General features: G+C 41.3%; 2 protein-coding genes across 10 annotated transcripts in view; both read right to left on the bottom strand.

Moving 5' to 3' along the window:
* Positions 1-17,556, bottom strand: part of LOC114432161 (ELKS/Rab6-interacting/CAST family member 1-like) — a 104,318-nt gene extending 86,762 nt beyond the window's left edge. For all 8 annotated transcript variants that reach the window (XM_028399994.1, XM_028399993.1, XM_028399996.1 and 5 more), the window contains exons 1-4: positions 17,265-17,556; positions 11,097-11,882; positions 10,071-10,148; positions 9,770-9,925 (exon numbers count right to left, since the gene is read on the bottom strand). In XM_028399994.1, the coding sequence (XP_028255795.1) occupies positions 9,770-9,925; positions 10,071-10,148; positions 11,097-11,600 (738 nt within the window). In that variant the 5' untranslated portion in view covers positions 11,601-11,882; positions 17,265-17,556. The remainder of the gene's footprint in view (positions 1-9,769; positions 9,926-10,070; positions 10,149-11,096; positions 11,883-17,264) is intronic.
* Positions 17,557-18,638: 1,082 nt separating this feature from the next.
* LOC114432691 (E3 ubiquitin-protein ligase TRIM39-like) lies at positions 18,639-21,818 on the bottom strand. 2 transcript variants are annotated; one of them, XM_028400870.1, is made up of 3 exons: positions 21,694-21,818; positions 19,449-21,197; positions 18,639-19,059 (listed from the first exon to the last, which is right to left on the bottom strand). In XM_028400870.1, the coding sequence occupies exon 2, from the start codon at positions 21,193-21,195 to the stop codon at positions 19,450-19,452; it is 1,746 nt and encodes a 581-aa protein (XP_028256671.1). In that variant the 5' UTR covers positions 21,196-21,197; positions 21,694-21,818; the 3' UTR covers positions 18,639-19,059; position 19,449. The 2 variants fall into 2 exon arrangements, with proteins under 2 accessions (XP_028256671.1, XP_028256670.1); XM_028400869.1 differs by lacking the exon at positions 18,639-19,059 and having other exon boundaries at positions 19,117-21,197.
* Between the last annotated feature and the right edge of the window lie 167 nt (positions 21,819-21,985).

Here is a 21,985-nt window from a genome sequence, read left to right as displayed (position 1 = left end):
GATAATAGCAAAGTGAAAGCTGAGAGGTTATAAAAGGCAGAGATCCTATCACTCCCCTGCAGCTATCATTAATCAACACTGGCAAGGAGGCATGAGATTAAAGCAACAAGAAAAGAGACTGGTTGAGTGGGGAGGCAAAGAAAAACATTCTTAGATATGAAGGAAGAGAAAAGAGATGGTAAAAGGAAAAGATCACAAACATACTGTACACTCACATAAACAGAAGAAAATGAATAAAGGGTAATTAGATAATATTGTAACAACTGTCTTCACTCAGCTTTATGCTGTCTGACAGCCACAACTCTTTTCTCTTTTATTCTTGCCGTGTTTAAACATTTCTGTTGGCCCGAATAAACATTCTTTAATATATCACCATGTGTGTGGTTTGGTTGGCTGCCTCACAGCTCACACGTGGACTGACAGCTGACATTGACATTTCTAGGACTTCCCTGAAGACAGAGCGACAGAGAGAAAACATCCCTTTTCTCACTTAGATGTTTTTCCTCCGTTTTATTCTTCCTGCCAACGATGACTCCTCTGTCAGACGTCTAAACACTGACCCACCCTGGAAATAAACCTCAAACTATGGTAACCAGCTGATAAGTTTCTCAATAGACAACTAACTGGAATTCCAAATTTTTGTAAACTTGTATTATTGCACATAGAAAGTTGGAAATCAGAGTGATACTTGTGAGTGTATGTGGAAAGTGAGCAACTATGTATGAAATTATGCTAAAGGCATGCAGCCACAGCTGCACAGTTTCATTCTAACAATTATCCAAATGTTATAAACTGTTAGTTGCCTTTATGTAAACAAAATAAGGACAAATTCATGCAATACTGCAGCTTCCTCCCTCCTCATTGGAGGCAGTAAAGGTTAGCAGCTAATGAGCCTGATGAGAATCCATCAATTCCTGAAAGTCCACCACCCAGCTGGCCAAGTGTGGTAGACCTCTAAAAGGCAGAGCATCCATATTGAGGAGCTGCGGCTCTGAGGAATGGTGATGTGGTGGTGAGCAATGCCATGGTGATGTGCGCCTTGTAAGCCTCACTGTTCTGACAAATTAATATTGTATCCTGAATATTATATGTCATGAAGTATAAAAGAGAACTGTCTTTCTCAATTTTGTTAAATACACTAATTCTATGTTTGCCCTAACAAATGTATCATTTAAAAGAAATCTATGGATTACTGATAAATCTCTGGTTAAAGTCAGTGTTATGTACCATATATAAGTACAGATGTGTATAAAAAGCACTACGGTTAGGAGAATCACACATGAATTTGCACTGTGCTCATTACAGTTATATATTGTATTGTTATACTATACGCACTCAGAGACATTCACACGAAACATACACAAGTATATCAGAGTTACAGAAATGAACACACGCCTCAATAATCATGCTCACACAGATACAAATCAATGTGCTTCTGCAGGAAGTCAAGCAAATACAGTATGAACACTCAAACACACACATTCACACACACTCATGCAGGCATGACTTCAAAAGGTTACATATCAAGAATTCAGAATCAGAGTGCACATAAACCCACATACATACACAGCTGGAATGTATTGCTGAGAAATGCCAGACCACGAGAGAGGAAGAAGGGAGGGAAATATCATAGGAAGCGAGGAGAAAATAACACAAACAGAGCGGCGATAAGGAGGACGGAGTGCGAAAAGAAGAGAGAAAACAGTGAGTTAATTGTGTTTGGCAGAAAGAGAGAAAGAGGTAAGAGGGGAGAGAAAGAGAGAGAGCGAGAGATGGAGGCCGGGACCAAATACAAGACTTGTTATTCTTCTCAGTTTCTGCTGAGTCGCCTTTGACAGCATCACCTTTGACCCTGTCAGATACTTCCTGCTTCCACAGGGAACTAAGAGGAGGGTGTCAACACTCCACAAACACACACATACATGTACAGTATACTACAAACAAACAAAGTCATGCATGTAAAAAATACATATTATATAATTGCAAAGAGGAGAAACACATCAGCATTATATATAATACTGAACTTGTGTGCAAAACACAGAAACACACACACGTTCACACAAACACATGGGATGGCAGTGAAAGGGAATAACAAAGTTGTGTGCCTTCATCTCTCAAAATTTGAAGATGTCTGTAATGATTAATATGAATTTTTAAGAATATTATGATTAATATGATTTGGAGTTTATGTTCAAATGCACCATGCGCTGACAGATAGCATGTTAACATCGGAATACAGGCAATGCACTGACACTATTTGGCCACTTGGATGAAGCTTTTCCTAGATGTCATTCAGTTTGAAAACTAGGCTGATGCCTAAGGAAGAACGTGGGCAGCTTTAATATTTGTGCTGCAAATCATACTGTCACTGAAATATTCACCAAATTCAGTATGTTATTGGACCCAAAAGGAAAGGATTAAAACAGGCTTGTAACAAAAATATTTTGCAAATGTTTACTTTAGAACAAGACACTGCTGATATGTTACTGTGCCATTGGATGCTGGAATTTATTTATGGCCTGAGAACATGAAGTCATGGCATAATCCAACAACACAGCACAACAAAAGAAACAACAAAGTATAAAACCTTGTAACCTAAGTAGCACAATATCTATTCATAGTTAGAGCAGAAGAGAGGAGAGCAGAAAATCCGCTGTGAATATAGTGACAATTTTTCCATCCGCTCGTCATCCCTCCCTCTGGCCACTGCTCATCTGTCGTTCAATATTAACCATCTCTTCGTTATTACTCCTCCGTCTCATCCCTCGCTTATTCTGCGCACGCTGGGTGAGTCATGCTTCCCCCCGTTTCATAAACAGACACACACTGTGACAGAAAACAGCACACACACACATTGAGATGGACACAAACACATGCATGATAATGCCCACACGCAGAGATACACACACATGCAGCAGACAGCATAATGTTGGAGGCAGTGGTCACACTGTGTGTGTGTGTGTGTGATGACCGTGAGCAGTTTGAAAGCATCGCCCACTCAGGCATTAGACAACAGGCAGATTAACACACTCTTTCTTTTCTTCCTCTGAGGATAAAGGTGGAGGATGAAGAACATGATGAAGAAGAGAAGAGAAGAGAAGAGAAGAGAAGAGAAGAGAAGAGAAGAGAAGAGAAGAGAAGAGAAGAGAAGAGAAGAGAAGAGAAGAGAAGAGAAGAGAAGAGAAGAGCGGAGCTGTCATGTTTATTTACCATAAACACATTGCAGATGGCATGTTCCTCCAGACAGATAAGCAGAAATACAGACAGATACATTTTAGAAGCAGCTAGGTAAAAAAAAAGCAGCAGAAGAAAAGGGGGAGTGACCATACTGTAACTCTGTTCATTCCCCGACAACTCTTCCCAAACTCACTCCTTATAAGGAAAGACATGGCTACCGCAGAGAGGGAGAGAAAGAGAAAGTGGATGGACTGAGAGGGAAAACTCACAAAATCACAGCCTTGCAGGAAAGGAGAGAAAATCGAGACTTTTCGCCTGTTTCTTTCCACTGTAAAATGAACGCTGTGTCTTTGTAAAACCAGAGGGAAAGAAATTTCACTGCCTCTCTGCATTAAAGTTAAAGTTTTATAAGACTCCCGAGTGTGAAGGTCTCCTCCCTCATCCTCCTCTTTTCAGTTAAGTTCTCTGCATGTACTGTATGTCCTCCTTGCTCTCCCTCTCTCCTCTGTCCATCTGCTTTCCTCCCCCCTGCCGTCGCTCCCTGTATTTACCTTGTTCCCTCTTTCTCTCCATCCCGACTAAGTAAACACACAGGTCTGAGGACCATCTGTTACTGATGAGCATTCATGTGTAAAAAACACACACAAAACGCTCTCATCACATCAGACACGCACGCACACACTTGAATGCAAGGGTAATAGTTGCAGTAAATAAATAGTCTTTGGGTGATTTCTATCTTTTTGAACGCAGAGTGCCATTATAATGATTGCATTATATGATCATAAACACACTGCAAGGAGGAATAACGAGTCATGCATTTACAAGCAGAAGATGGAAAGGCTGCAGGCAACAGAAGGAGCAAGACGAAGGAGACAGAGACACACAGAGACATGAGGGTCCCCGCATAAAAATGAATTCATTAAAACTTTGCTGAGCCTGCGTGCTGTTGTCTTCAGGACCGCCTCACATTGTACTCACAGAATCATGCAAACACTGTAGAGTGATTATACAACAGCAGCTGAGGAGTGAAACTGAGGAATCTTTGCAGAATCCCTCCCTGTGCATATGCAAGTTCAGCTTTTTCCTCTTTGACTCTCTTTCCATAAATCCTTCCCCTCCCCTTCTTCTCCCTCATACAAGAGATCTAAGGTTGACTTTGTTACAAACCCAGCAGTGAAACTGAACAAACTTGAGTTCAGTACAGTTCAGATCAAATGTGAAAGCTGTCTCAGAATACTATCAATTTGTTTCTGCATGCTCAGCTGTATTGGTTAAAACTTTGGTACATGGCTAATAGAAACCAAACTTAAAAATACATGACCAGACGAATACTAACTCCATACAGAAAGGCCCCACCAAGATTCAAACCAGGAAAATTCTTTCTATGAGGCAACAGTGCAAACCACTGCACCACCTAGCTACAACACCAGCCATTTCAAACAAAGACTGCTGCCATTTTCATTTCCATCACTCCTCCTTTGTATGTATCTCGTGTCTCTCATGAGCTCCGGTGATTTTGTACATAATGTAGACTGTGATGAGTCTACATTATGACTCTATAAGCTAGAGCAGAAATCTAAATATTGGCTATTGGTGGTGATTTTTAACAGGAGTACGCAAATGGCTAGAAGGGATTATCATTGCTCAGCAATGTCGTCAACCTGTGCGCTGAGTCTGCAAGCAGTTCAGGGGTCAAAAAACAGGCTACTGTAGTCTGACTCCAACATTAGTCAGTCTATTTCTATTATCTTTTCATCCATCAGTCTTCACGGTTCTTCGCATTTCAGCTGCTTCTTCAGCTCTATGCCATCCATTCATCTGTCCTTTTTTCCTCCATCCTCTTGGCATGGCACTTGTCTCCTGCTTTCCAGTTTGATCTATCCTCCCAATTCCCTCCCTCTTCCTCTCTACATTTTATACATCTTTACATCTCCATCCATCTTCTTGATCCATTCTTCTCCCTTTTACAGGTCTACTGTATGGCAGGGTACAGACTGCAAAGCACAGCAGTATTGGCAGCCAGCTGGCACAGAATCTCTTGTGGGAAATATTTTTTTCTTTTACAGTTAATGGAAATCTAACACAGGAAACAATTGGCAATTCCTATTGGATTTTAACTAATCTGAGCTCATGAGGACGAACTTGGTGCCAGCTTGGAGTAATGAAATTAGAACTGCAAGATGGTCGACTTAAATCAAGGTGTAATAACATTAAGTGCTGAAGTCTTTATGCAGACAGCACAGTAGCTGGTCCAAAATGCCTTTACTGTATCCTTTAGTCTGAACTTTCAGCTTTACATGTGAACAAGGCCCTATAAAGCAAATATTTGTGACTGTGAGAAGATTTAAACATTTCCACTGCAGCAAGGAAACACATCCAAGCTCTGGTGGCACCATCCTTTTACACATTAACCGGAAGGCCTGATTTGCTGCCATGTTCACAGAGTGGAAAATATACTCAAGTGCCAGCCTGTGTTTCTCTCTCGCTCTCTCCAAGTTTCCTGCTCTGAGCAAAAGAGAAAAATAAAGACAGCAGAAGAAAGAAGAGAGGAAAGACGATCTCTCTTTCTCTGTTTCATCTCTCTCACTGATCTCATCTGATCCTCCACCTGAGGGCAAAGTACCACCCAGGTGTAACAGGCACTGTGTTCACTTGCCTGTTTGGAAGTCACACATACACAGACACACACTTTGCTGCTAAAACAAAACAGAACCTCTCAGCTGACACTAGACCAATAATTCTGGCATTCTAATAAAATCGAAGAACAAGCAGCATCACTCAGATTCATGTGTAATGATGGAGGAAAAAATGTTCTCTCCCCTTCTGTGGCAGAGACTCACACACACACCTCTACTTCCCACTCAACTATTAAGCTAAATAATTGAGGAGAAAGAAAACAGTGCAGCAGTAAAAGTACAACAGCCACTGGCAGCTACACATTTTCACAGACACACACACAAGTCATGACATTGTACCACCGTACCAAGTGCGTTCTATTTCCATAAACCACATATCGACAGTTGCATGTGAACAAAAACTGACAATAAGAGAGTGTTTATATCACATACACACTAACAGACATATAAATACACAACTTTAGGCAACTGTGCAATTTGCACCTCCACACACACACGCTTTTGTGTATACAAAAGTCCAACTGTCCTTACGCACACATAAGCCTGCCAACAAGGACACAATTCCCTCCTGGTGCTTCTCACAGGCGCACACACACACACATAGACACACACACACACACAGACACACACACAGACACACACACACACAAAGTAAAAGATGCGCACTTCCGAATGAATGTCCAAACACACACAAACACACCTTCACAAACAGTCTGCACACCTGACAAGTGTATGCTAACAAAAGAAATCAGGCACTCCCATTTCACACAATCCCTCTCTTTTTTTACACACAGATTCAGACACACGCTGGTTCTGACGTCACATGGCTCGCCTGGAGTACACTACATGATAGATTGCATCTAGCAGCTCCAGAAACGGACAGACAGAGTGGTTATTGTTCAGCTGGTATGATTCAGTGTCAGGACAAACCATGTACAGCTGAGACCAACAAGCATGCACTCAGAGAGCAAAAACTGTATGGAAAAACTTTGTTTTAAAACTTATTGTGATTGTTTAAGACAAAAATGATTTAAATTCTTAGTTGAGTAATTACAACCATGATTGTTTACTCCTACTTTCCCTCTGGTTGTGTGAACAAAAAAAAAGATTTTGTGTTTGTGCGTGAAAGACAAATTACCAAAGAGCTGGAAAGGATGAGAAAAAAGAGAAGAAAGTGAAGCTTTCCTTAGCATTCCAGACATTCCTTCATCTTTTCCTTTTTTCTGTGCTTCTCCTTTTTTCAGCATGAGACATTGTACTTACCTGCTGTGATCAAAGAAGTGGAACAAATCAGGTGAACACATTCACGCAAACTCTCACACGAATGACAGAAACTAAAGCCCAGCAGTGTACTAAAGGTGACCGACAACACTGACTAGAGTGGACATCTGTATACCATCATCAATAGATTTGTTAGGATGGCCTGTGTTCATTCTGTTAAAAAGAGTTCAGTGGCAAATCTGCTGCACAGGCCCAGCTGGAGAGAGAAGAGAGCAGGGGGGCTGAGTGGGAGTGAAAGGAAAAGACAGTAAAACAGAGACAAGGGACAAAGAGATGATGGAGAGTGTGATGAGAGAAATGAGGAGAAGCTGTGGTAAGAGAAAATTGCTGGAAGTGGGAAAGTGAAAAGAGGCAAAACAATGGAGAGCAAATGGCAGCAGAGGGAGAGACTATTCCTCCCATCTATTATGACTAAGAACCTGCAGATTTCCTATTTTCTCTGCTAAATTATTTGTTTTTAGCAGAATGTGACAATGTAAATTCTCTAAAAACATACAAAACCCTCAGAGCATGAAAACATTCCAGCATCAAGAAAACCAAATGCAACGGTCAGGTGTATAATACTTACACTAGTGCAGTTAAATTAATTCATCCATCCATTTTTTTACCCACTTTGTCCCGTACAGGATCACACAAGGGCTAGAGCCAATCCCAGCTGTCAATGGGTGAGAGGCAGGGTACACCCTGGACAGGTCATCACAGGACTAATATAGAGAGACCATTCACTCTCACGCCTATGGCCAATTTTAGAGTCCCCAATTAACATGCACATCATTGGTATTTGGAAGGAGAAAACTCACACAGACACAAAGAGAACCTGCAAACTTCACCCAGAAAGGCCCCTGCCAGATTTGAAGCTGTGAGCTGTGAGGTGACAGTGGTAACCACTGCACCGCCCCCAAACAATGTATAATGATACATTGTTTGGGGGCGGTGCAGTGGTTACCACTGTAACCACTGTAGTGTAATGACACTGGCTAAAAGAAGATATGAGTAAACTTGACTTCACAATTAATGCATATATGTGCCACAAATGGCAAATGTATTTCTTTATTTATACAATCTGGGGACAGACAAGTGGAAACCAGCATGGAGGCCAGAGACAGTCTAGCGTTCTGCCGATCTCTTACTTCAGGCAATGTTGAATGAACAACATGTGAGCACTAATTAGAGGAGACTGATGACGCTGATTTTACAGATTTAGGTCCATCAGAAAATTGCCAAAATTAGCATGTCATTCTTGGTGTATCCTTGGTGCAGCCTTATCAATATATATATATATATATATATTGATAATGATGGACTTAAGAGCTCCTGTATCATGGCACATATAGTGGCAACACTACTAAATTAACACACATGATTCATGATAACAGTCAAATACGATAACTAGATATTGAATCTACAAATATTGAAATGCCTGTTATTCTGGTTTTGAGTCTACAGTGACACACACACACTGAAATAACATGTGAGTCAGAGGAGTGTGGATACAAAAAAAGAGAAGCTGGCATTGGGGAGCTGAAAACAGTGGGCCAAGCATCAAGGAGGAGGTGAATAAGAGAGGAAGAGCGGAAGGAAAGAAGGAGGGTGGAGAAGATATAAGCATTCCTCAGCAGGGGCGTGAGCCAGCGTGCATGTGTCTGAACTCATGTATCCTAAAATTACTGAAAGGTAACTTCATTTGATTTTTAACACAGCGAAGGCACAGAGAGGTAGGGGCGAGGGAGAATGTAAGAGCTGACTTAGCATGTGATGACAGAAATAGAAGAAAGGGAGAATGACTAAGAGGAGAGGAAAAAATAGGAGCAAAGAGAAAACAAAAAGGCAGAGATGAAGAGAAAAAGAGGGAGATTGAAGAGAAGGAAAGTGACAGGAGAGCAGAAAAATGAGCATGCCTCGGGTTAATAGGGTGTGATTTGTCTGGAGGAAAGAAAAGGAGTGAAAGTGAAAGGATTTAAAAATGAGATTTTTCCCTGTATAAGTGAACAGAAAATGTTCTTACGTGTCATAGCATGCCTATTCACTCACTGTTACACAGACACTTTGCAGGGCTGGCAGCAGTCCAGCTACATGATAGATTAATAAACTCATCATCTGTTCCATTGCTCAACGAATCAGTTTTATGGATGCACATCTGTACATTCCCACACACATCAAACATGTGGAAAATCTTTTTTCCCACATTTTTTATAGAAACAGCATCAAAAATCACAACTGCAGTTATGAGAGCAGGTGTTAAAACCCAGAATGCAAATGTGATTTCCTTAGATCACAAAAATAAAGGCAGCAATCACTGCAGGCATTCTGCTCTGATTTTGTGATGACAAAGTGTGTAACGAGGCACTGTGAGGCAGAGTGTGTGCGTGCATGTCATCTCTCTTGTATAATATTTCAGCCTGCTGCCAGACTAGCTGTGTCTCTGTCTCATCCAGATGGCCTCAACACCAACAGACAGCTGGGAGTCCCCAACCAGGCAGCCCGCTTCATCTGTTTACCCGTCTTCAGGGCCGTCACAAATCCACCAGAACACGAGTCCATAAAAATATCTGGACATGCTCACTTTTGTCACAGTGCTTAGACTAGTTTAGACTAAAGGCCATTATCTAACCTGAGTGAATCTGAACTGGGTATTACAGCCAAGCAACAAAGACTCGTATGTATTGTTAACCCACCTGTGTTTCATCCTGCACCACTCTGTACTGCTCCTTCCAGACGGCCATCTTTGTGGCCTCGTCCTTCCTCAGCGCCCGCTCTTTCTTCAGCTCTGGACTCCAAAACGTCTTAATGGAGTTCATAGAAGAGCTCAACTTGGACTCTTTGGCCTCCAGCTATAAGAATGAATGCATTTACACATCAGATTGCCTCCTATTAATAAATATGCATGCTTTCACTCTTTTGTAAATTCAAGACAGTAAAATTCCCAGAGAAAAAAGTAAACAAACAAAAAAACCCTACATTTTATAATATCCTTACTTCTCTGCGTAGGAGTTCGTTCTCCCTCAGCACTTCTCGTAACTGTGTCTGCAAGTCTGACATTGCGCCATCTCTCACCTGTCAACACACACAGGTTTACCATAAAAAAGTTTGACAATGACAATGTCAACATTCTTAACTTTGACATGATTTGCATTCTGTCAGATTGCAGCCGCCGCAACTAATGGCTGGTAAACATGACTGAAGGTGAACTGTTCCCACTGAAAGCTGCTGCTAGTGCTGAAATTCCACACAAATATGAAAAATCAAACATGGAAGCAACCCCACAAACTGATGTGTGTGTGCAGAGATGAACCTGTCAAGTTGTGACTTGATGGGTTATATTAAATACATATTTAAACTGGGCATTCCCTTGCTACATATTTCAGCATTAAGGAGAAAAAGGTCCATGAATAAATGTTTTAATCGTTTTAAATGTTTTGTGGAATACGTTTTAGGCAAAATTAATGAAAAATGACTCTTTATAGGCTTTGAAAATCTTATTTTAGCCATGTGCACACAAGAGCAGGTTTGCTCTTTACATTAAAACTCTTTACATACCACATTAAAACCACTTCTTCTTCTTCTTAGCAAAGTGCACCCTGCTGCCATTTCCTCCCCAGATAACAGGTGTTATTATAATGAAATAATAAATGTCAGCGTGGCTTATCGGTGTACACGACATGCATGTAACGGACAGTAAAAGGTTAGATAGGTAAGCTTTGTCAATGAAGGAATTAGAATCGAATGGAGGACAAAAACTACTTCTTAAAGAGATGAGCTTTCAGGTTATGACTAATAGTGCAGAGGGAGTGGGAGGGCAGACCTTTAAACATACTGTACTCATGCCTACTCATGCTGTTTTTATTTAGCTTCAGGATGAGTTAAGAAGAAAATAATAACACTTTAACATGTATGCATTTCAAACATCTCACATCTGGTATCAGAAGAGAACAGTTGCAAAAGTGTCTTCTGTTTTTTATACTGCTATTACAAATCTTAGATTAAAACCATGTGATACTTCACCTGTCTCATGGAATGGGGCACAGTAGCTGCTTGTGCAGGCTGGTTTTGCAGTTCCCCTCCAAATGCTATTGCATCACTGGGCATGACCGCTCCACTGCTTCCCCCTCCTCCTGTGTTTATATTTGGACTGCTCCCCATGACTGCTGCCCTCACCCCATACGGGACCCGGGCCCCTGCCCTGCCCAGTGTCATAGTGCTTTTGGGCAGAGAGGGATTCAGCCCACTGCCTAGGCTCCCAATGCCGACAGGGTCATCTGCTGTGTCCGTGAAGTACATAGGACCACCAGTTGCATAGGCAGCATTAAGAGACTGAATGTTCTCCATTGATAAAGTTTTACCGGTCCCGGTAAGTCCACCGGTGGAGCTGCTGCTGCTGTTTCGACGGTGTCCTAAACGTGGAGAGCGAGGAAGGCGTGGTGAGCGCCCGGGACTCCCTGACGCTGATCCATTACCATTGGATCCAACGACATCAAGTTTGGAGACGGAACGAGAGCTACCGTACATGGTGAGAGAATGTGAGAAGTGTACTGTAGAGATGATTCTGAATCACACTGGTAAATAAAGCTAAATACACGTGGATGTTCCTTCAAAAATGTGAAGGGTGTCAGTCCTCTGCTGTAGCTCTTTCAGATGTGAAATGTGTCATAGTGTTAAATTCACTGTGATGAAGGCCTTTCCAACACCCTGCTATAATCCATGGGCTTTGTTAGAAAGCACAAATCAATAAGGCCTTTCTCTAGATAAAGGCAGCAAGGTAATCCTCAAGGCCTGGGATGATGGGATCACCTAAAAGGAAAGAAAAAAAGAGACAAAGACTTAAGAGTGAGTGAGTAAAGTAAGAAACAAAAGTAAAAATTGCCAGCTGTGGGTCACATTATCTTTCCTCTGAGCAATTAACTAGTTTTATTTCTGTGTATGGTGCATGTAAAGGGAATGACCAAGTTTAGAATATACACTAAAATTGCAAAAAGCTAAAAAAGTGCTAACGCCATCTCTTTGTGAATGTTGATTGCATTGATAAATGTCACTCTGGTTTCTGGTAGCTTATAACAGGCACTTGACATTATGTGTCCTTTTATGAACCAAATTATTATTGCCTAGTAAGGTATAGAGGGCTGCAGGTATGCTTTCCAGAATATCAAAGATATTGTCCTGAAGCTATAAATTTTGAGAAAAAAAATCCATTGTTTATTTCTGTCATATGAGTCACAGCGGATAGAAAGATCCTATTGCAGTAAATGCAAAAATTATAAAACTGTATTAGATAAAATTAAAATGCATGAAATAATGTTTTGTCATTACATGTCGGCAACAGTATGTGTGTGTGTGTGTCTGTGAAATGAAATAAACACCTTAACTATTAAACTTATTAAGTCAATCGTGTCAAAGAAGCCTCATAATTTTTCACAGCAGTATAAATAATGCCAGATCTGCGGAATTCAATTTCAGTGTCACTATAATTAACATAATTTATTATGAGCGTGGGCTCACACATGATTCTGAAAAATGTCTCAGAGGTTGCTGAAATTTCATGCTCTCTGTTATGAATTCTTCCAGGGCACCTAACTAACAGTTTAAATGGACAACAGATAAACCATATCTATTGTCATCAGTCAGTCTCTGTGGTATCCTTGGAGACTGAACCATCTGTCCATCTGTCCATGAACCATTGGACAAACGGGTTATTTGATCGATGCTCTTCTCAGTGACACACAAGAAGATACATTTCTATAGTTTTTCTGCTTTAATCATCTAATAGCACCCATTCAAACACATAAATGCAGCTTCTTGCCCTTTAAACTGCTATTTGTCTGCAAAGTTAGTACATTAGGTACTTGACCTGTTTGGCTGTACCTGACCCTGCCCTTTAACAGGTATATATCTTCTTACTGATGTATTGATGTAGGCACAGATCTTTGGACATGGAGAGGATAGTGACAGCCAATTACAGCCACACACACGCATAAACAGGGACCATCTGCTCTATTCCCCCTGGGCCAAAAACACACACCTGGATAGAAACAGGCCAGGACCCTGCCTCCAGCTTGGGCACTGGCGCGCGCGCACACACACACACACACAGACTTATGTACAGTATATGGACTTAGACACACATATGTCAGTCTACAAATAAACATTCAAACATATTTATGGATGCACACAGAAAAAAAACACATGCACGTTGGTTCAGTGGCCGTGAGTGATCCTGTCACAAAAAAACACACACACACATCTAATGCTTCATTTGAGGACTATGAGACTGAAAGGCTGTATGTGTGTCGAGGGTTTTCCTCCTGCTTCTCCTCCCCTCTGGACCTGCTGATGTGTACATAATGTATATGCGTATATCTTTTCCAGGAGTTTAAATCGAGGCAACTGGATTCAAGGATTGTTTTTTGAGGGAGTGGCGAAACGTCTTCAAAAAACAATCCTTGAGTCCAGTTGCCTTGATTAAAACTCTTGGAAATGACTATGATCTGGATGAATGAGAGCATCCACAGATATATGCTTATATCCCAATTCTCATTATTACACAAAAATGCACACAATGTCAGGCTTGATTTTTCTGGTGCAATATTTTTGCATTTATTGAGTTAATTAAATTTGTTTTTGGTTGTGAGGTTAAATTTACTGGATACTCTTCTTTTTTATTTTCTTGTAGACTTCATGGAAACCTCAAAATAGATCATGTCGTGGTTTCTAAAGTTCAAGTGATGCAGTCTAAAGTTCACATGATGCAGTTGGAATCATGGGATATCCAGCAAGCAGGCATGTAGTACTATCCCTCTCACTAATTTACACACGTGTGACAAAGCAATGTGTGCTGCTATAATAAACATCTTTTAAATGCTGAAAGTTCAAAAAGGGCCAGTTGACCTTAGAGACTGTAAATCCTCATCTGAGGTCAGGGCTGAAGCTCAACCCAGTCTTCTAGTGTTCAGGTAGAATGAGCTGCACATGAAAGCACTGACTTTTAGCTGTTTTGATTGTTTCTCTGACAAACACCCAACCAATAACTCTACATGTTGTACTACGTATGCTCCTTTTGGAAGTGATTATGAAACGAGCTCAGGAAAGAACCTGAGACCCAAAATAACCTTCTCATCCACTTTACGTCTACAAAACACTCCACAGGAAACACCAGCGGACACACGCCCTGTGTTTCATCCTCTGCCTCCCTGAGCAGGTCCTAAAAACCATGCTGTCTTAGGCTTCATACAGGTCTAGAATATCCCACAAGGCTACCACACACAAGGCTATACCTCCAATCCCTCCTTTCCCTTTCTGACCCACTTGTCTTCTTGATGCTTTCACTTCCTCTCTCTTTCTCCATCAGCATTCCTGAAGGTGTTCGGCATGTTCTATTTATGTGACAACCACAAATCCGTCTGTCACACTGCACAACGCGACACAAATGTTTCTCAACCTATACTTAGCCAGCTGCTGTTTACAGCGTGGGAGACCAACTTGACAAAGTTCCTCTCTCTCCCGGGGATTGGGGTTCATAAAAACACATTTACATCCATGCTGAATATTACAATTCTCCATCGCTCTCTGTTCCTGTCAGCTTCGTCATGATCTGATGCGGCAGGAAAGGACTCACTGGTGCTATCTGGGGTTACACATCTCACTGAATGAGAATGTTGTGCAACAACCATTATTTAAACGCTAATCTGTAAGCAGCCGAACCATGACCAAACTGTACCGATACCCAGTTTCTCACAACATAGGGCTTTTCTGGGGTTCATTTAGTACAGCTGTGCAGTGGAAAGCTTATGCAATCCTGCTGTTTAGTTTTAAGCCTTGTGTCAGCAATGATTTGCCTTCTACACACAAACTGATGTGAGACAGTATCTCCTTGTCAGAGCATAATATTGATGACCAATGATACTTCTGTCACAGAATGACAACACATAGTCATTTCTACTTAATTCTTGCTGAGGTTTATTTTAGACATTTTCAACTTTTACAAGAACAAATGGAAAAGCTGACAGGATATTGAAGTTTGCTTTTATTAAATGAACAGCCCAATTATTCTTATTAGCCATCTGTGACAGTAAATAATGTAGGGACAGATGTGTTTTTGCACCTTAATCCTGGTCCTCTCTGTCTGTCCTCTCCTCCTGTGATAACACACAGTATGTGGTTCAGACACTGCAAAGCACAACACTGATATGGGACAGATAGTATCAGTTCTAGTCTATTGTGTACTAAAGGAAATTAATCCAAGATGCAGGCTGGGCAAACAAAATGTGCACTGCAATCAGGAGTGCACACACACACACACTGACTGACTCACACAGAAATTCCATGCACACAAACACTCCGACGCACAAAAAAAGTGCATCCAGACTCTGACATCGCACAGATCTAATCTTGGCTGCTGCCTACATAACAAATATGGAAAATGTACCGTTGAGACTCACCAATTAACACAAAAGCAGGGAAGCACTAAAACTAATCCGGGAGTGTGTGTTAGAAGAGAAAGTGTAACTCCCCCAGGCACAAGAGGAAGTTGCTCTCAGTCAACTTGCAAGCTTAAAACAAGGGAACATTTGGATGCGTGTATTATTAGAATACTTACAATACACACATTTAAGTCCTTAATTTAATAAATTAATTTCATTGCAGGAAAAGCCTGATGTCTCTACCATTAGGTGTAAAAGCATATACAATATCATCACATCAAAAATTCAATAACATTACAATAACATATTCTACAGTTGCTGATGCCACAACAGCAAACAGCACATAACAGGAATCTTTTTTCAAAGTCTCCATTATCACACTGTTAAAAGAAGTTGTAGTTTATTTAAGGTCTGCATAATGCAGGTAAAGTCTGTGTTATTCACATTAAAATTTAGAAGCAGAAAGTACAGCAGGTGTCCTACTAAACTAAAGTGCTAGCTGACTGAGTGTTAGCCGTACCTGCATGGTAACCAGCTGGCTAATTTACAACATATATGATATTATTTAATACATACTGTCTAGAAACTAAATAGCCATTTCAGAACTACAACATTTTGGATATGAGCTAGCTTCCGAACTCTGTGCAGCACTGCAGTGTTGTTATTACAAGAAAAGGTGTTGTAGAAGTGTTAGTCCTTTTATTGAAAAGTCAAATATAAAGTGGCTCTTCATGTTTTGGCCAGACTATACATCAGTCTGCTTTAGGCAGCACTATTATGTGAATGCCACACGTTTACCAATAATACTCAGTAAAGTCTGCAGTAGGAATACCTAATCTAACAGAACACACTACATATTAAGACTAAGGGATATGTAGTCTGTAATCTGTAGTAAAAAAACTTTTTTAAATTTATTCTCCAGACATTTTTAAATGTCCAGCGTTTACATTAATCTCAGTGGAAAGGAAGCAGCTCGGTTCCTTGACTGGACGTTCCCGGAGGAGGGGCGGTGCAAAGAAGTGGGTGGAACTGGGAGGAAATCACCACCACCACCACTTCCCACCTTCCCCTACCTTCATCAACACGGTCATATCAGATTCATGTTTTGCACAAGTGAGCTTAAGTTTGCAAACAGTGTGTGCTGATAACCCTGCTAGAAAATATTACAGCACAACAACTAAAAGTCCCCATGGGAATATTACAGCGAGATATAAAACTGGTATTGACTACCACAGGCACACTTCAGGTCCCTAAGGGAGTATTGAGTGATAGAGCCACTGTACAGCAACATTACAGGGATGTTATAGCAAATTTGAGAAGGCTGTCAGCAGCTTCATGTGCCGCCTGCAACACACTGAGCAGATTGATAATCGCATTTAAAAGCACAGAGACAAGACGTAGTGTTATTAGCTTGTTATTCCAGGGAAAGCCTCTGGCTGTGCAGCTACAACTGGTTTATTGAAAGAGCCCTTAGCTGAATGAGCTCACATTGTACCATAATGACAAGTCTGGTCAGAGAGTGCTACTGTACTGCACGTCTCATCTCAGCTGACCCCAAACTGCTGCGCCTCAGAGCGGCCATCACATTTTAATTACTGCCTGGTATCCCTCAAGCGTGTCTGGCTGCAACGACCCAACACACACACACACACACACACACACATGTGTGAAGTGGTCAACAAGACACACACACAGACACGTAGGCCCTTGCGATAAAACATGTGTACACGCACACACACTCACAAGTTCCAGTACTCACTGCGGCTCTGTTGCCGTTGCTGCCCTCGGTTGTGAAATAAGGTCTGTGTACAAAGAGGCCAGTCACATATCCCTCTACACTTATATTCCGCTGCTGTCACAACGTAACAGGCGCTCAGAGTGAAACGCTCTCTTTCGGGATGTCTTCGTGTTCCGTGTCCGCCTCTCTGTCCCCGTCTGTCTCTCCGGTGTGTCTTTCCCTCTTTTCCGTCTCTGCCAGCTCCTCCACTGGAGGCTTCCCCAACTGCTCGGGCTCGGGCGCTCCCGTGACGTCACCACGACGGAGTGCGCGCCTGCGAGATACGGGAACGTGACCCACAGTTTTTTTTTTTAATAAATTACAATTAAAATCAGCGTCCCGCTTTGTGCACACTGTATAAGATGTAAAGATATTTTTTGTTGTTATTAAAATTAAATAAATTAAAAAAGAAAGAAAGAAAGAAAAGAGACCCACCACCGGCACCACCGCTCCCTTCCTGTCTCCCAGCCGGGGGCGCGTGCACGATAATCCATTATTATTAAAATTCGCATGGGAATTAAAAAAATGCTTTCATCTTGACATCTAAATATAAACTTTATTAGCTTATTCTTTTAATTCATTTAACACTTTGGCACATGTTGCATAGATCTGTGTCAGTTTAATAGCTATAATATAAAGATGCTAAATTTAGGCAAATACTTTGTTTTCTTTTGTTCACTATTCAGCTGAAGTGCATCCAGGTTTAACTTCTTCTCCTTCCTCCCTACTTGATGATATGTCTTTCATATGTCATTTGAATCCCTTAAAGGTCAGTATGCTTCATTTGTAAATTGATAAAACAATCAAGGGACACACACATTATTTCCTAATTTTGGCAGCATATATGCCAGATTTTTAGTGTGATGCTCTTAAGATATAGAGCCAGTCAGATGGATGATCTGCTTACTCTATCAAACTTGTGTGGCATAACTCCTGACTGGTCAGTCTAAACTCCCTGTTCTATTTCATTGTCCACACACACAATTACACATCATCTTAGAAAGACATTTCCAACTAGACACTGACCAAAGACAAACAGATACACACACACTTATATGTGCAGTGTCCCAGTTCCCTGGGCGCCAGTCAGTCAGACAGCTGAGGTATAAATAGTCTGCTGGCTAAAGTTCCCCTTAAGAGAAATCCATCAGTAGTGGGTTCCTCTGAACTTTGTCCCCTGACTTAATGAACAGTGAGGATTTTATTGATTATATTTGTTACTTGTGTTTCCTAAACTTCCAAACTTACTGTAAACATTTGAATATACATTATATACACAATATAAAGGTTTATCTAGGCAGGAGAGTACAGGACCCACTGTAACATATAACCCATAAGGAAGGCATGAAAAACACATGTTTTTTAAATGCATGTTTATTTAAGCAGAACAATACTTAGCAGTTAAGTATTAGGATTTGGCCAAGCATGCATATTTAATACAAGATGTGGAAGGTTCCACATGAAGCAATCAAAGCATTAAGTGCTTCTATGGATGCAGCATATCACCTTCTGGTAGGACACATTCTGTATTGTCACATATTTAGGCTGAACTACACTCATCAACAAACTACGTAGCAAAGCTAATTAAATCTGCAAACTTTAGGTTAACGCTGAACTTATAGATAAAAATATAAATTATAGTTTGTAATTTCCCATAATTCCTCTGTCTAGGCATTGTCCCCCCCCAAACACCACATTTGCTCACAAGTGTTGACAACATTTATAAAGCAATGGTGCCACCTTCCAGTCAAACATAGGTACTGCAACATCTGATCCACTGGAAAAAAAAAAAACGAAAAAACAATGTATGAATAAAACAATAAAACAATATGTATATATTATATTGAGTTTATTGATCTTTATTGTTCCTTGCCACTTCTACTGCTCTTTTGATATTAAACCTACAATATTGAACTATTTCCACGTTCAAGCTCTTATTAAGCCTATCAGCACCAAGTGGAGCTACACCAACAAGGAATATGATGAAAAAAAAATCTTGGCGTTCAGAGCACTCACTGCATGCCACTACTGTGGCAATAACAAAATATACTAAAATATACTGATACTGTAGGTAGAGTAAACGTAGAAGCAACATTAGTAGGAATGATGTTTGTATAATATGCCCGAGGTGGGACACAAAGGGGTGGAACAGGTAGATCTCTGTACCTCATGCTGCCCCACTCACAGGAGAGATAACGAGCTTCTCCTCAGAACCACAACCAAGCATTCCAAAAACAGGATACAGCTTCGATCTGCCACTCGTGGAATAGCCAGCCACAGAATAGAGAACAGCTTTTACTGTGGGTATGGTCTCAATGAAGGTGCATTTTGTGTAAGAGTAGATCAGAGTCCTGGCCTCCACGTCATAGAAGGACACTTCTCCCTTTTCGTAATCAACGAACACACCAACTGTTTTTGGTGTTTTTCTCAGGTACAGAGAAGAACCGTGGACAGTGTAAACGTCCGAGCCGCTTTGCATTTTACTCAATGTCCAGCCTCCCTCCTCAGGCACAGGGAAAAAGAAGGTATCCTTTTTGATGGGCTCTTTGACAACTCCAAGGAGCCAGGCTTTACTTCCACTGACCTGAACCTCATAGTAGAACCTGCCAGAAGAAAATCCATCTGATGCAAGGACAAAGGGCAGATGCAAAAAATTTCTCCCCACTATACCATAAACATTGAAGTCACTTTCACAGACGGTAAGTTGCTTCCTATCCCCAGACACCACAAGATGAGAATAGGCTGTGTAGGGGTCCAAAGTCACATTCACTGCATCATACTGCTGGATCATCATCAGTTTGTCCTGAGGTGCGTCCCACACTTCTTGATTAAAACCGTCAGTCTGACTGGGGCCATCAGAGGACCCGACCTGACGCATAAGCCTCTCCATCTCTTTACTGAGTGTCTTTTCTATCTGAGCAAGAGATCTTTTCACCATCTCCACGTAGCTCTGACGACTGGTGTCGAAGCCCAATGCGCGATCAATGAAGTCAAACGATGGGATGTTTTTCAGGAAGTGAAAGTGGTCCTCTGTTTGTAAGGCTTGCTCCATTTTAATTCTAGCCCTCTTCAGCTCAGCAGCATCTCCTTCCAGATGCCTTATGTAGGCTTCAGTGTGCCTCTCAACTCTTTTCTGCTCCTCTTGGATCTGATCGATCAGCTCAACCTGGTTTCTCTGCAGAGTGGCCTCCAGAGCTCTGAAAGTATCCTTAATGTCTGATATCTCTTTGTCTGACTCTTTCTTCTTCTGTTGAAATGAATGTTTTGTTTTCTCAGCCGTCGTGGTTTTAGAGTTTTCCATCATGTTTGCATATGGCATCACAGACTCAATCCAGGCTCTCTTCTTTCTGTACGCTTCTTCTAATGGAATGGCATTATGTGTCACATGGTTGTCCATCATGCACATAAAGCATACACACACCTGGTCTTCAGAACAAAAGAGATTCATTATCTTTCCATGCTTCATACACACTCTTTCCTCTGGTTTTGACACAGGATCCGTCAGCCTGTGCTTCTTAAGCCTTTTGACCCTCCGATGAGACTCCAGGTGGGGCTGGCAGTACGAGACCTTGCACACCAAGCACGTCTTCTGGGCCTTGAGCTTCGGTACGGAGCATATGTCACAGGGCACCTCACCTGGTTTGGCAAAGATGTCATCGCCGTCATTCACCCCCATCTTGCTAAAATTTTCAACCATATCCCTAAACCCTGTGTTGACCCGAAGCTGGGGTCTGCAGCGGAACCTTTCCTTACAAAGGGGACACTGTGCCAGGTCACAGCTGTTCCAGTACTCTGTGATGCAGCTCTTGCAGTAGTTGTGTCCACATGGAGTAGTGACAGGATCAGTAAAGACATGAAGACAGATCGAACACAGGAACTGTTCTTCGCACAGGAGGCTGCTGGCAGAGGCCATGTCTAGAGAAAAGAATATGATGATTATGACTGAGGCTGATTGATAAGTTTGTGGCCAAAAAAGTTGAGAAAGCTGAGCTCTACGGCTCACATAAAATCCACATGCATGTCACCTTTTGAATGATCATGCAGGAAGACTAAAGCAAATAATGTTTATGGTGTTAGGTCAAAAATGTCCACACTCTACACATACACAAAAATAAAGAGAAGGCATGAGATATATCACTGTAGATCACTGTACACTTCCTGCCTAAAGGTAAATGTAAATGTCATGTCTGATGGGACTTCAGCCTGCCCAGCCAGCTGCACAACTTACTCAACGATAATAATTAGGTAATAATTTCTTCATATTAAAATACGACATGTTTACATTATAGATTTCACACAGGCTTGTTGCTCGTCGCTTTCAGTCGCTGCTTTACGATTGGTAAACAAATAGTTAACGTATAACCTCGATAAACCGAATAAAAGAAAACTGAAGGGGTTTTACTTTAATTACCTGCTTGTGTTGGCTGGAAAAGTTTCGCTTCGCTTCGGGCTTCAGGCTGAACTTAGTTTCATTTCTCCGTAAACACCACGACCCACCCCCTTTCTGTCAGTCCGGCCCAAAATGCCGCTTGCTCTAATTTCAAAAGGCGGCTCTGACTTTATGTGTGTGCTCCATCAGCCTGATCAAACAAGGCCAAACTTTATTTATATGTTTTTAGATATGTATGTTGATGGTAAATATGTGCCATCTCTGTGCATGGTATTTTTTTTACATGACTAATCTGCAAACGCCACATTAAGTA

Source organism: Parambassis ranga, chromosome 2 (genome assembly GCF_900634625.1).
Source record: "Parambassis ranga chromosome 2, fParRan2.1, whole genome shotgun sequence".
NCBI classification, from domain to species: domain Eukaryota; kingdom Metazoa; phylum Chordata; class Actinopteri; family Ambassidae; genus Parambassis; species Parambassis ranga.
The sequence above is the reverse complement of the archived record's forward strand: the minus strand, read 5'-3'. Positions and strand labels throughout refer to the sequence as shown.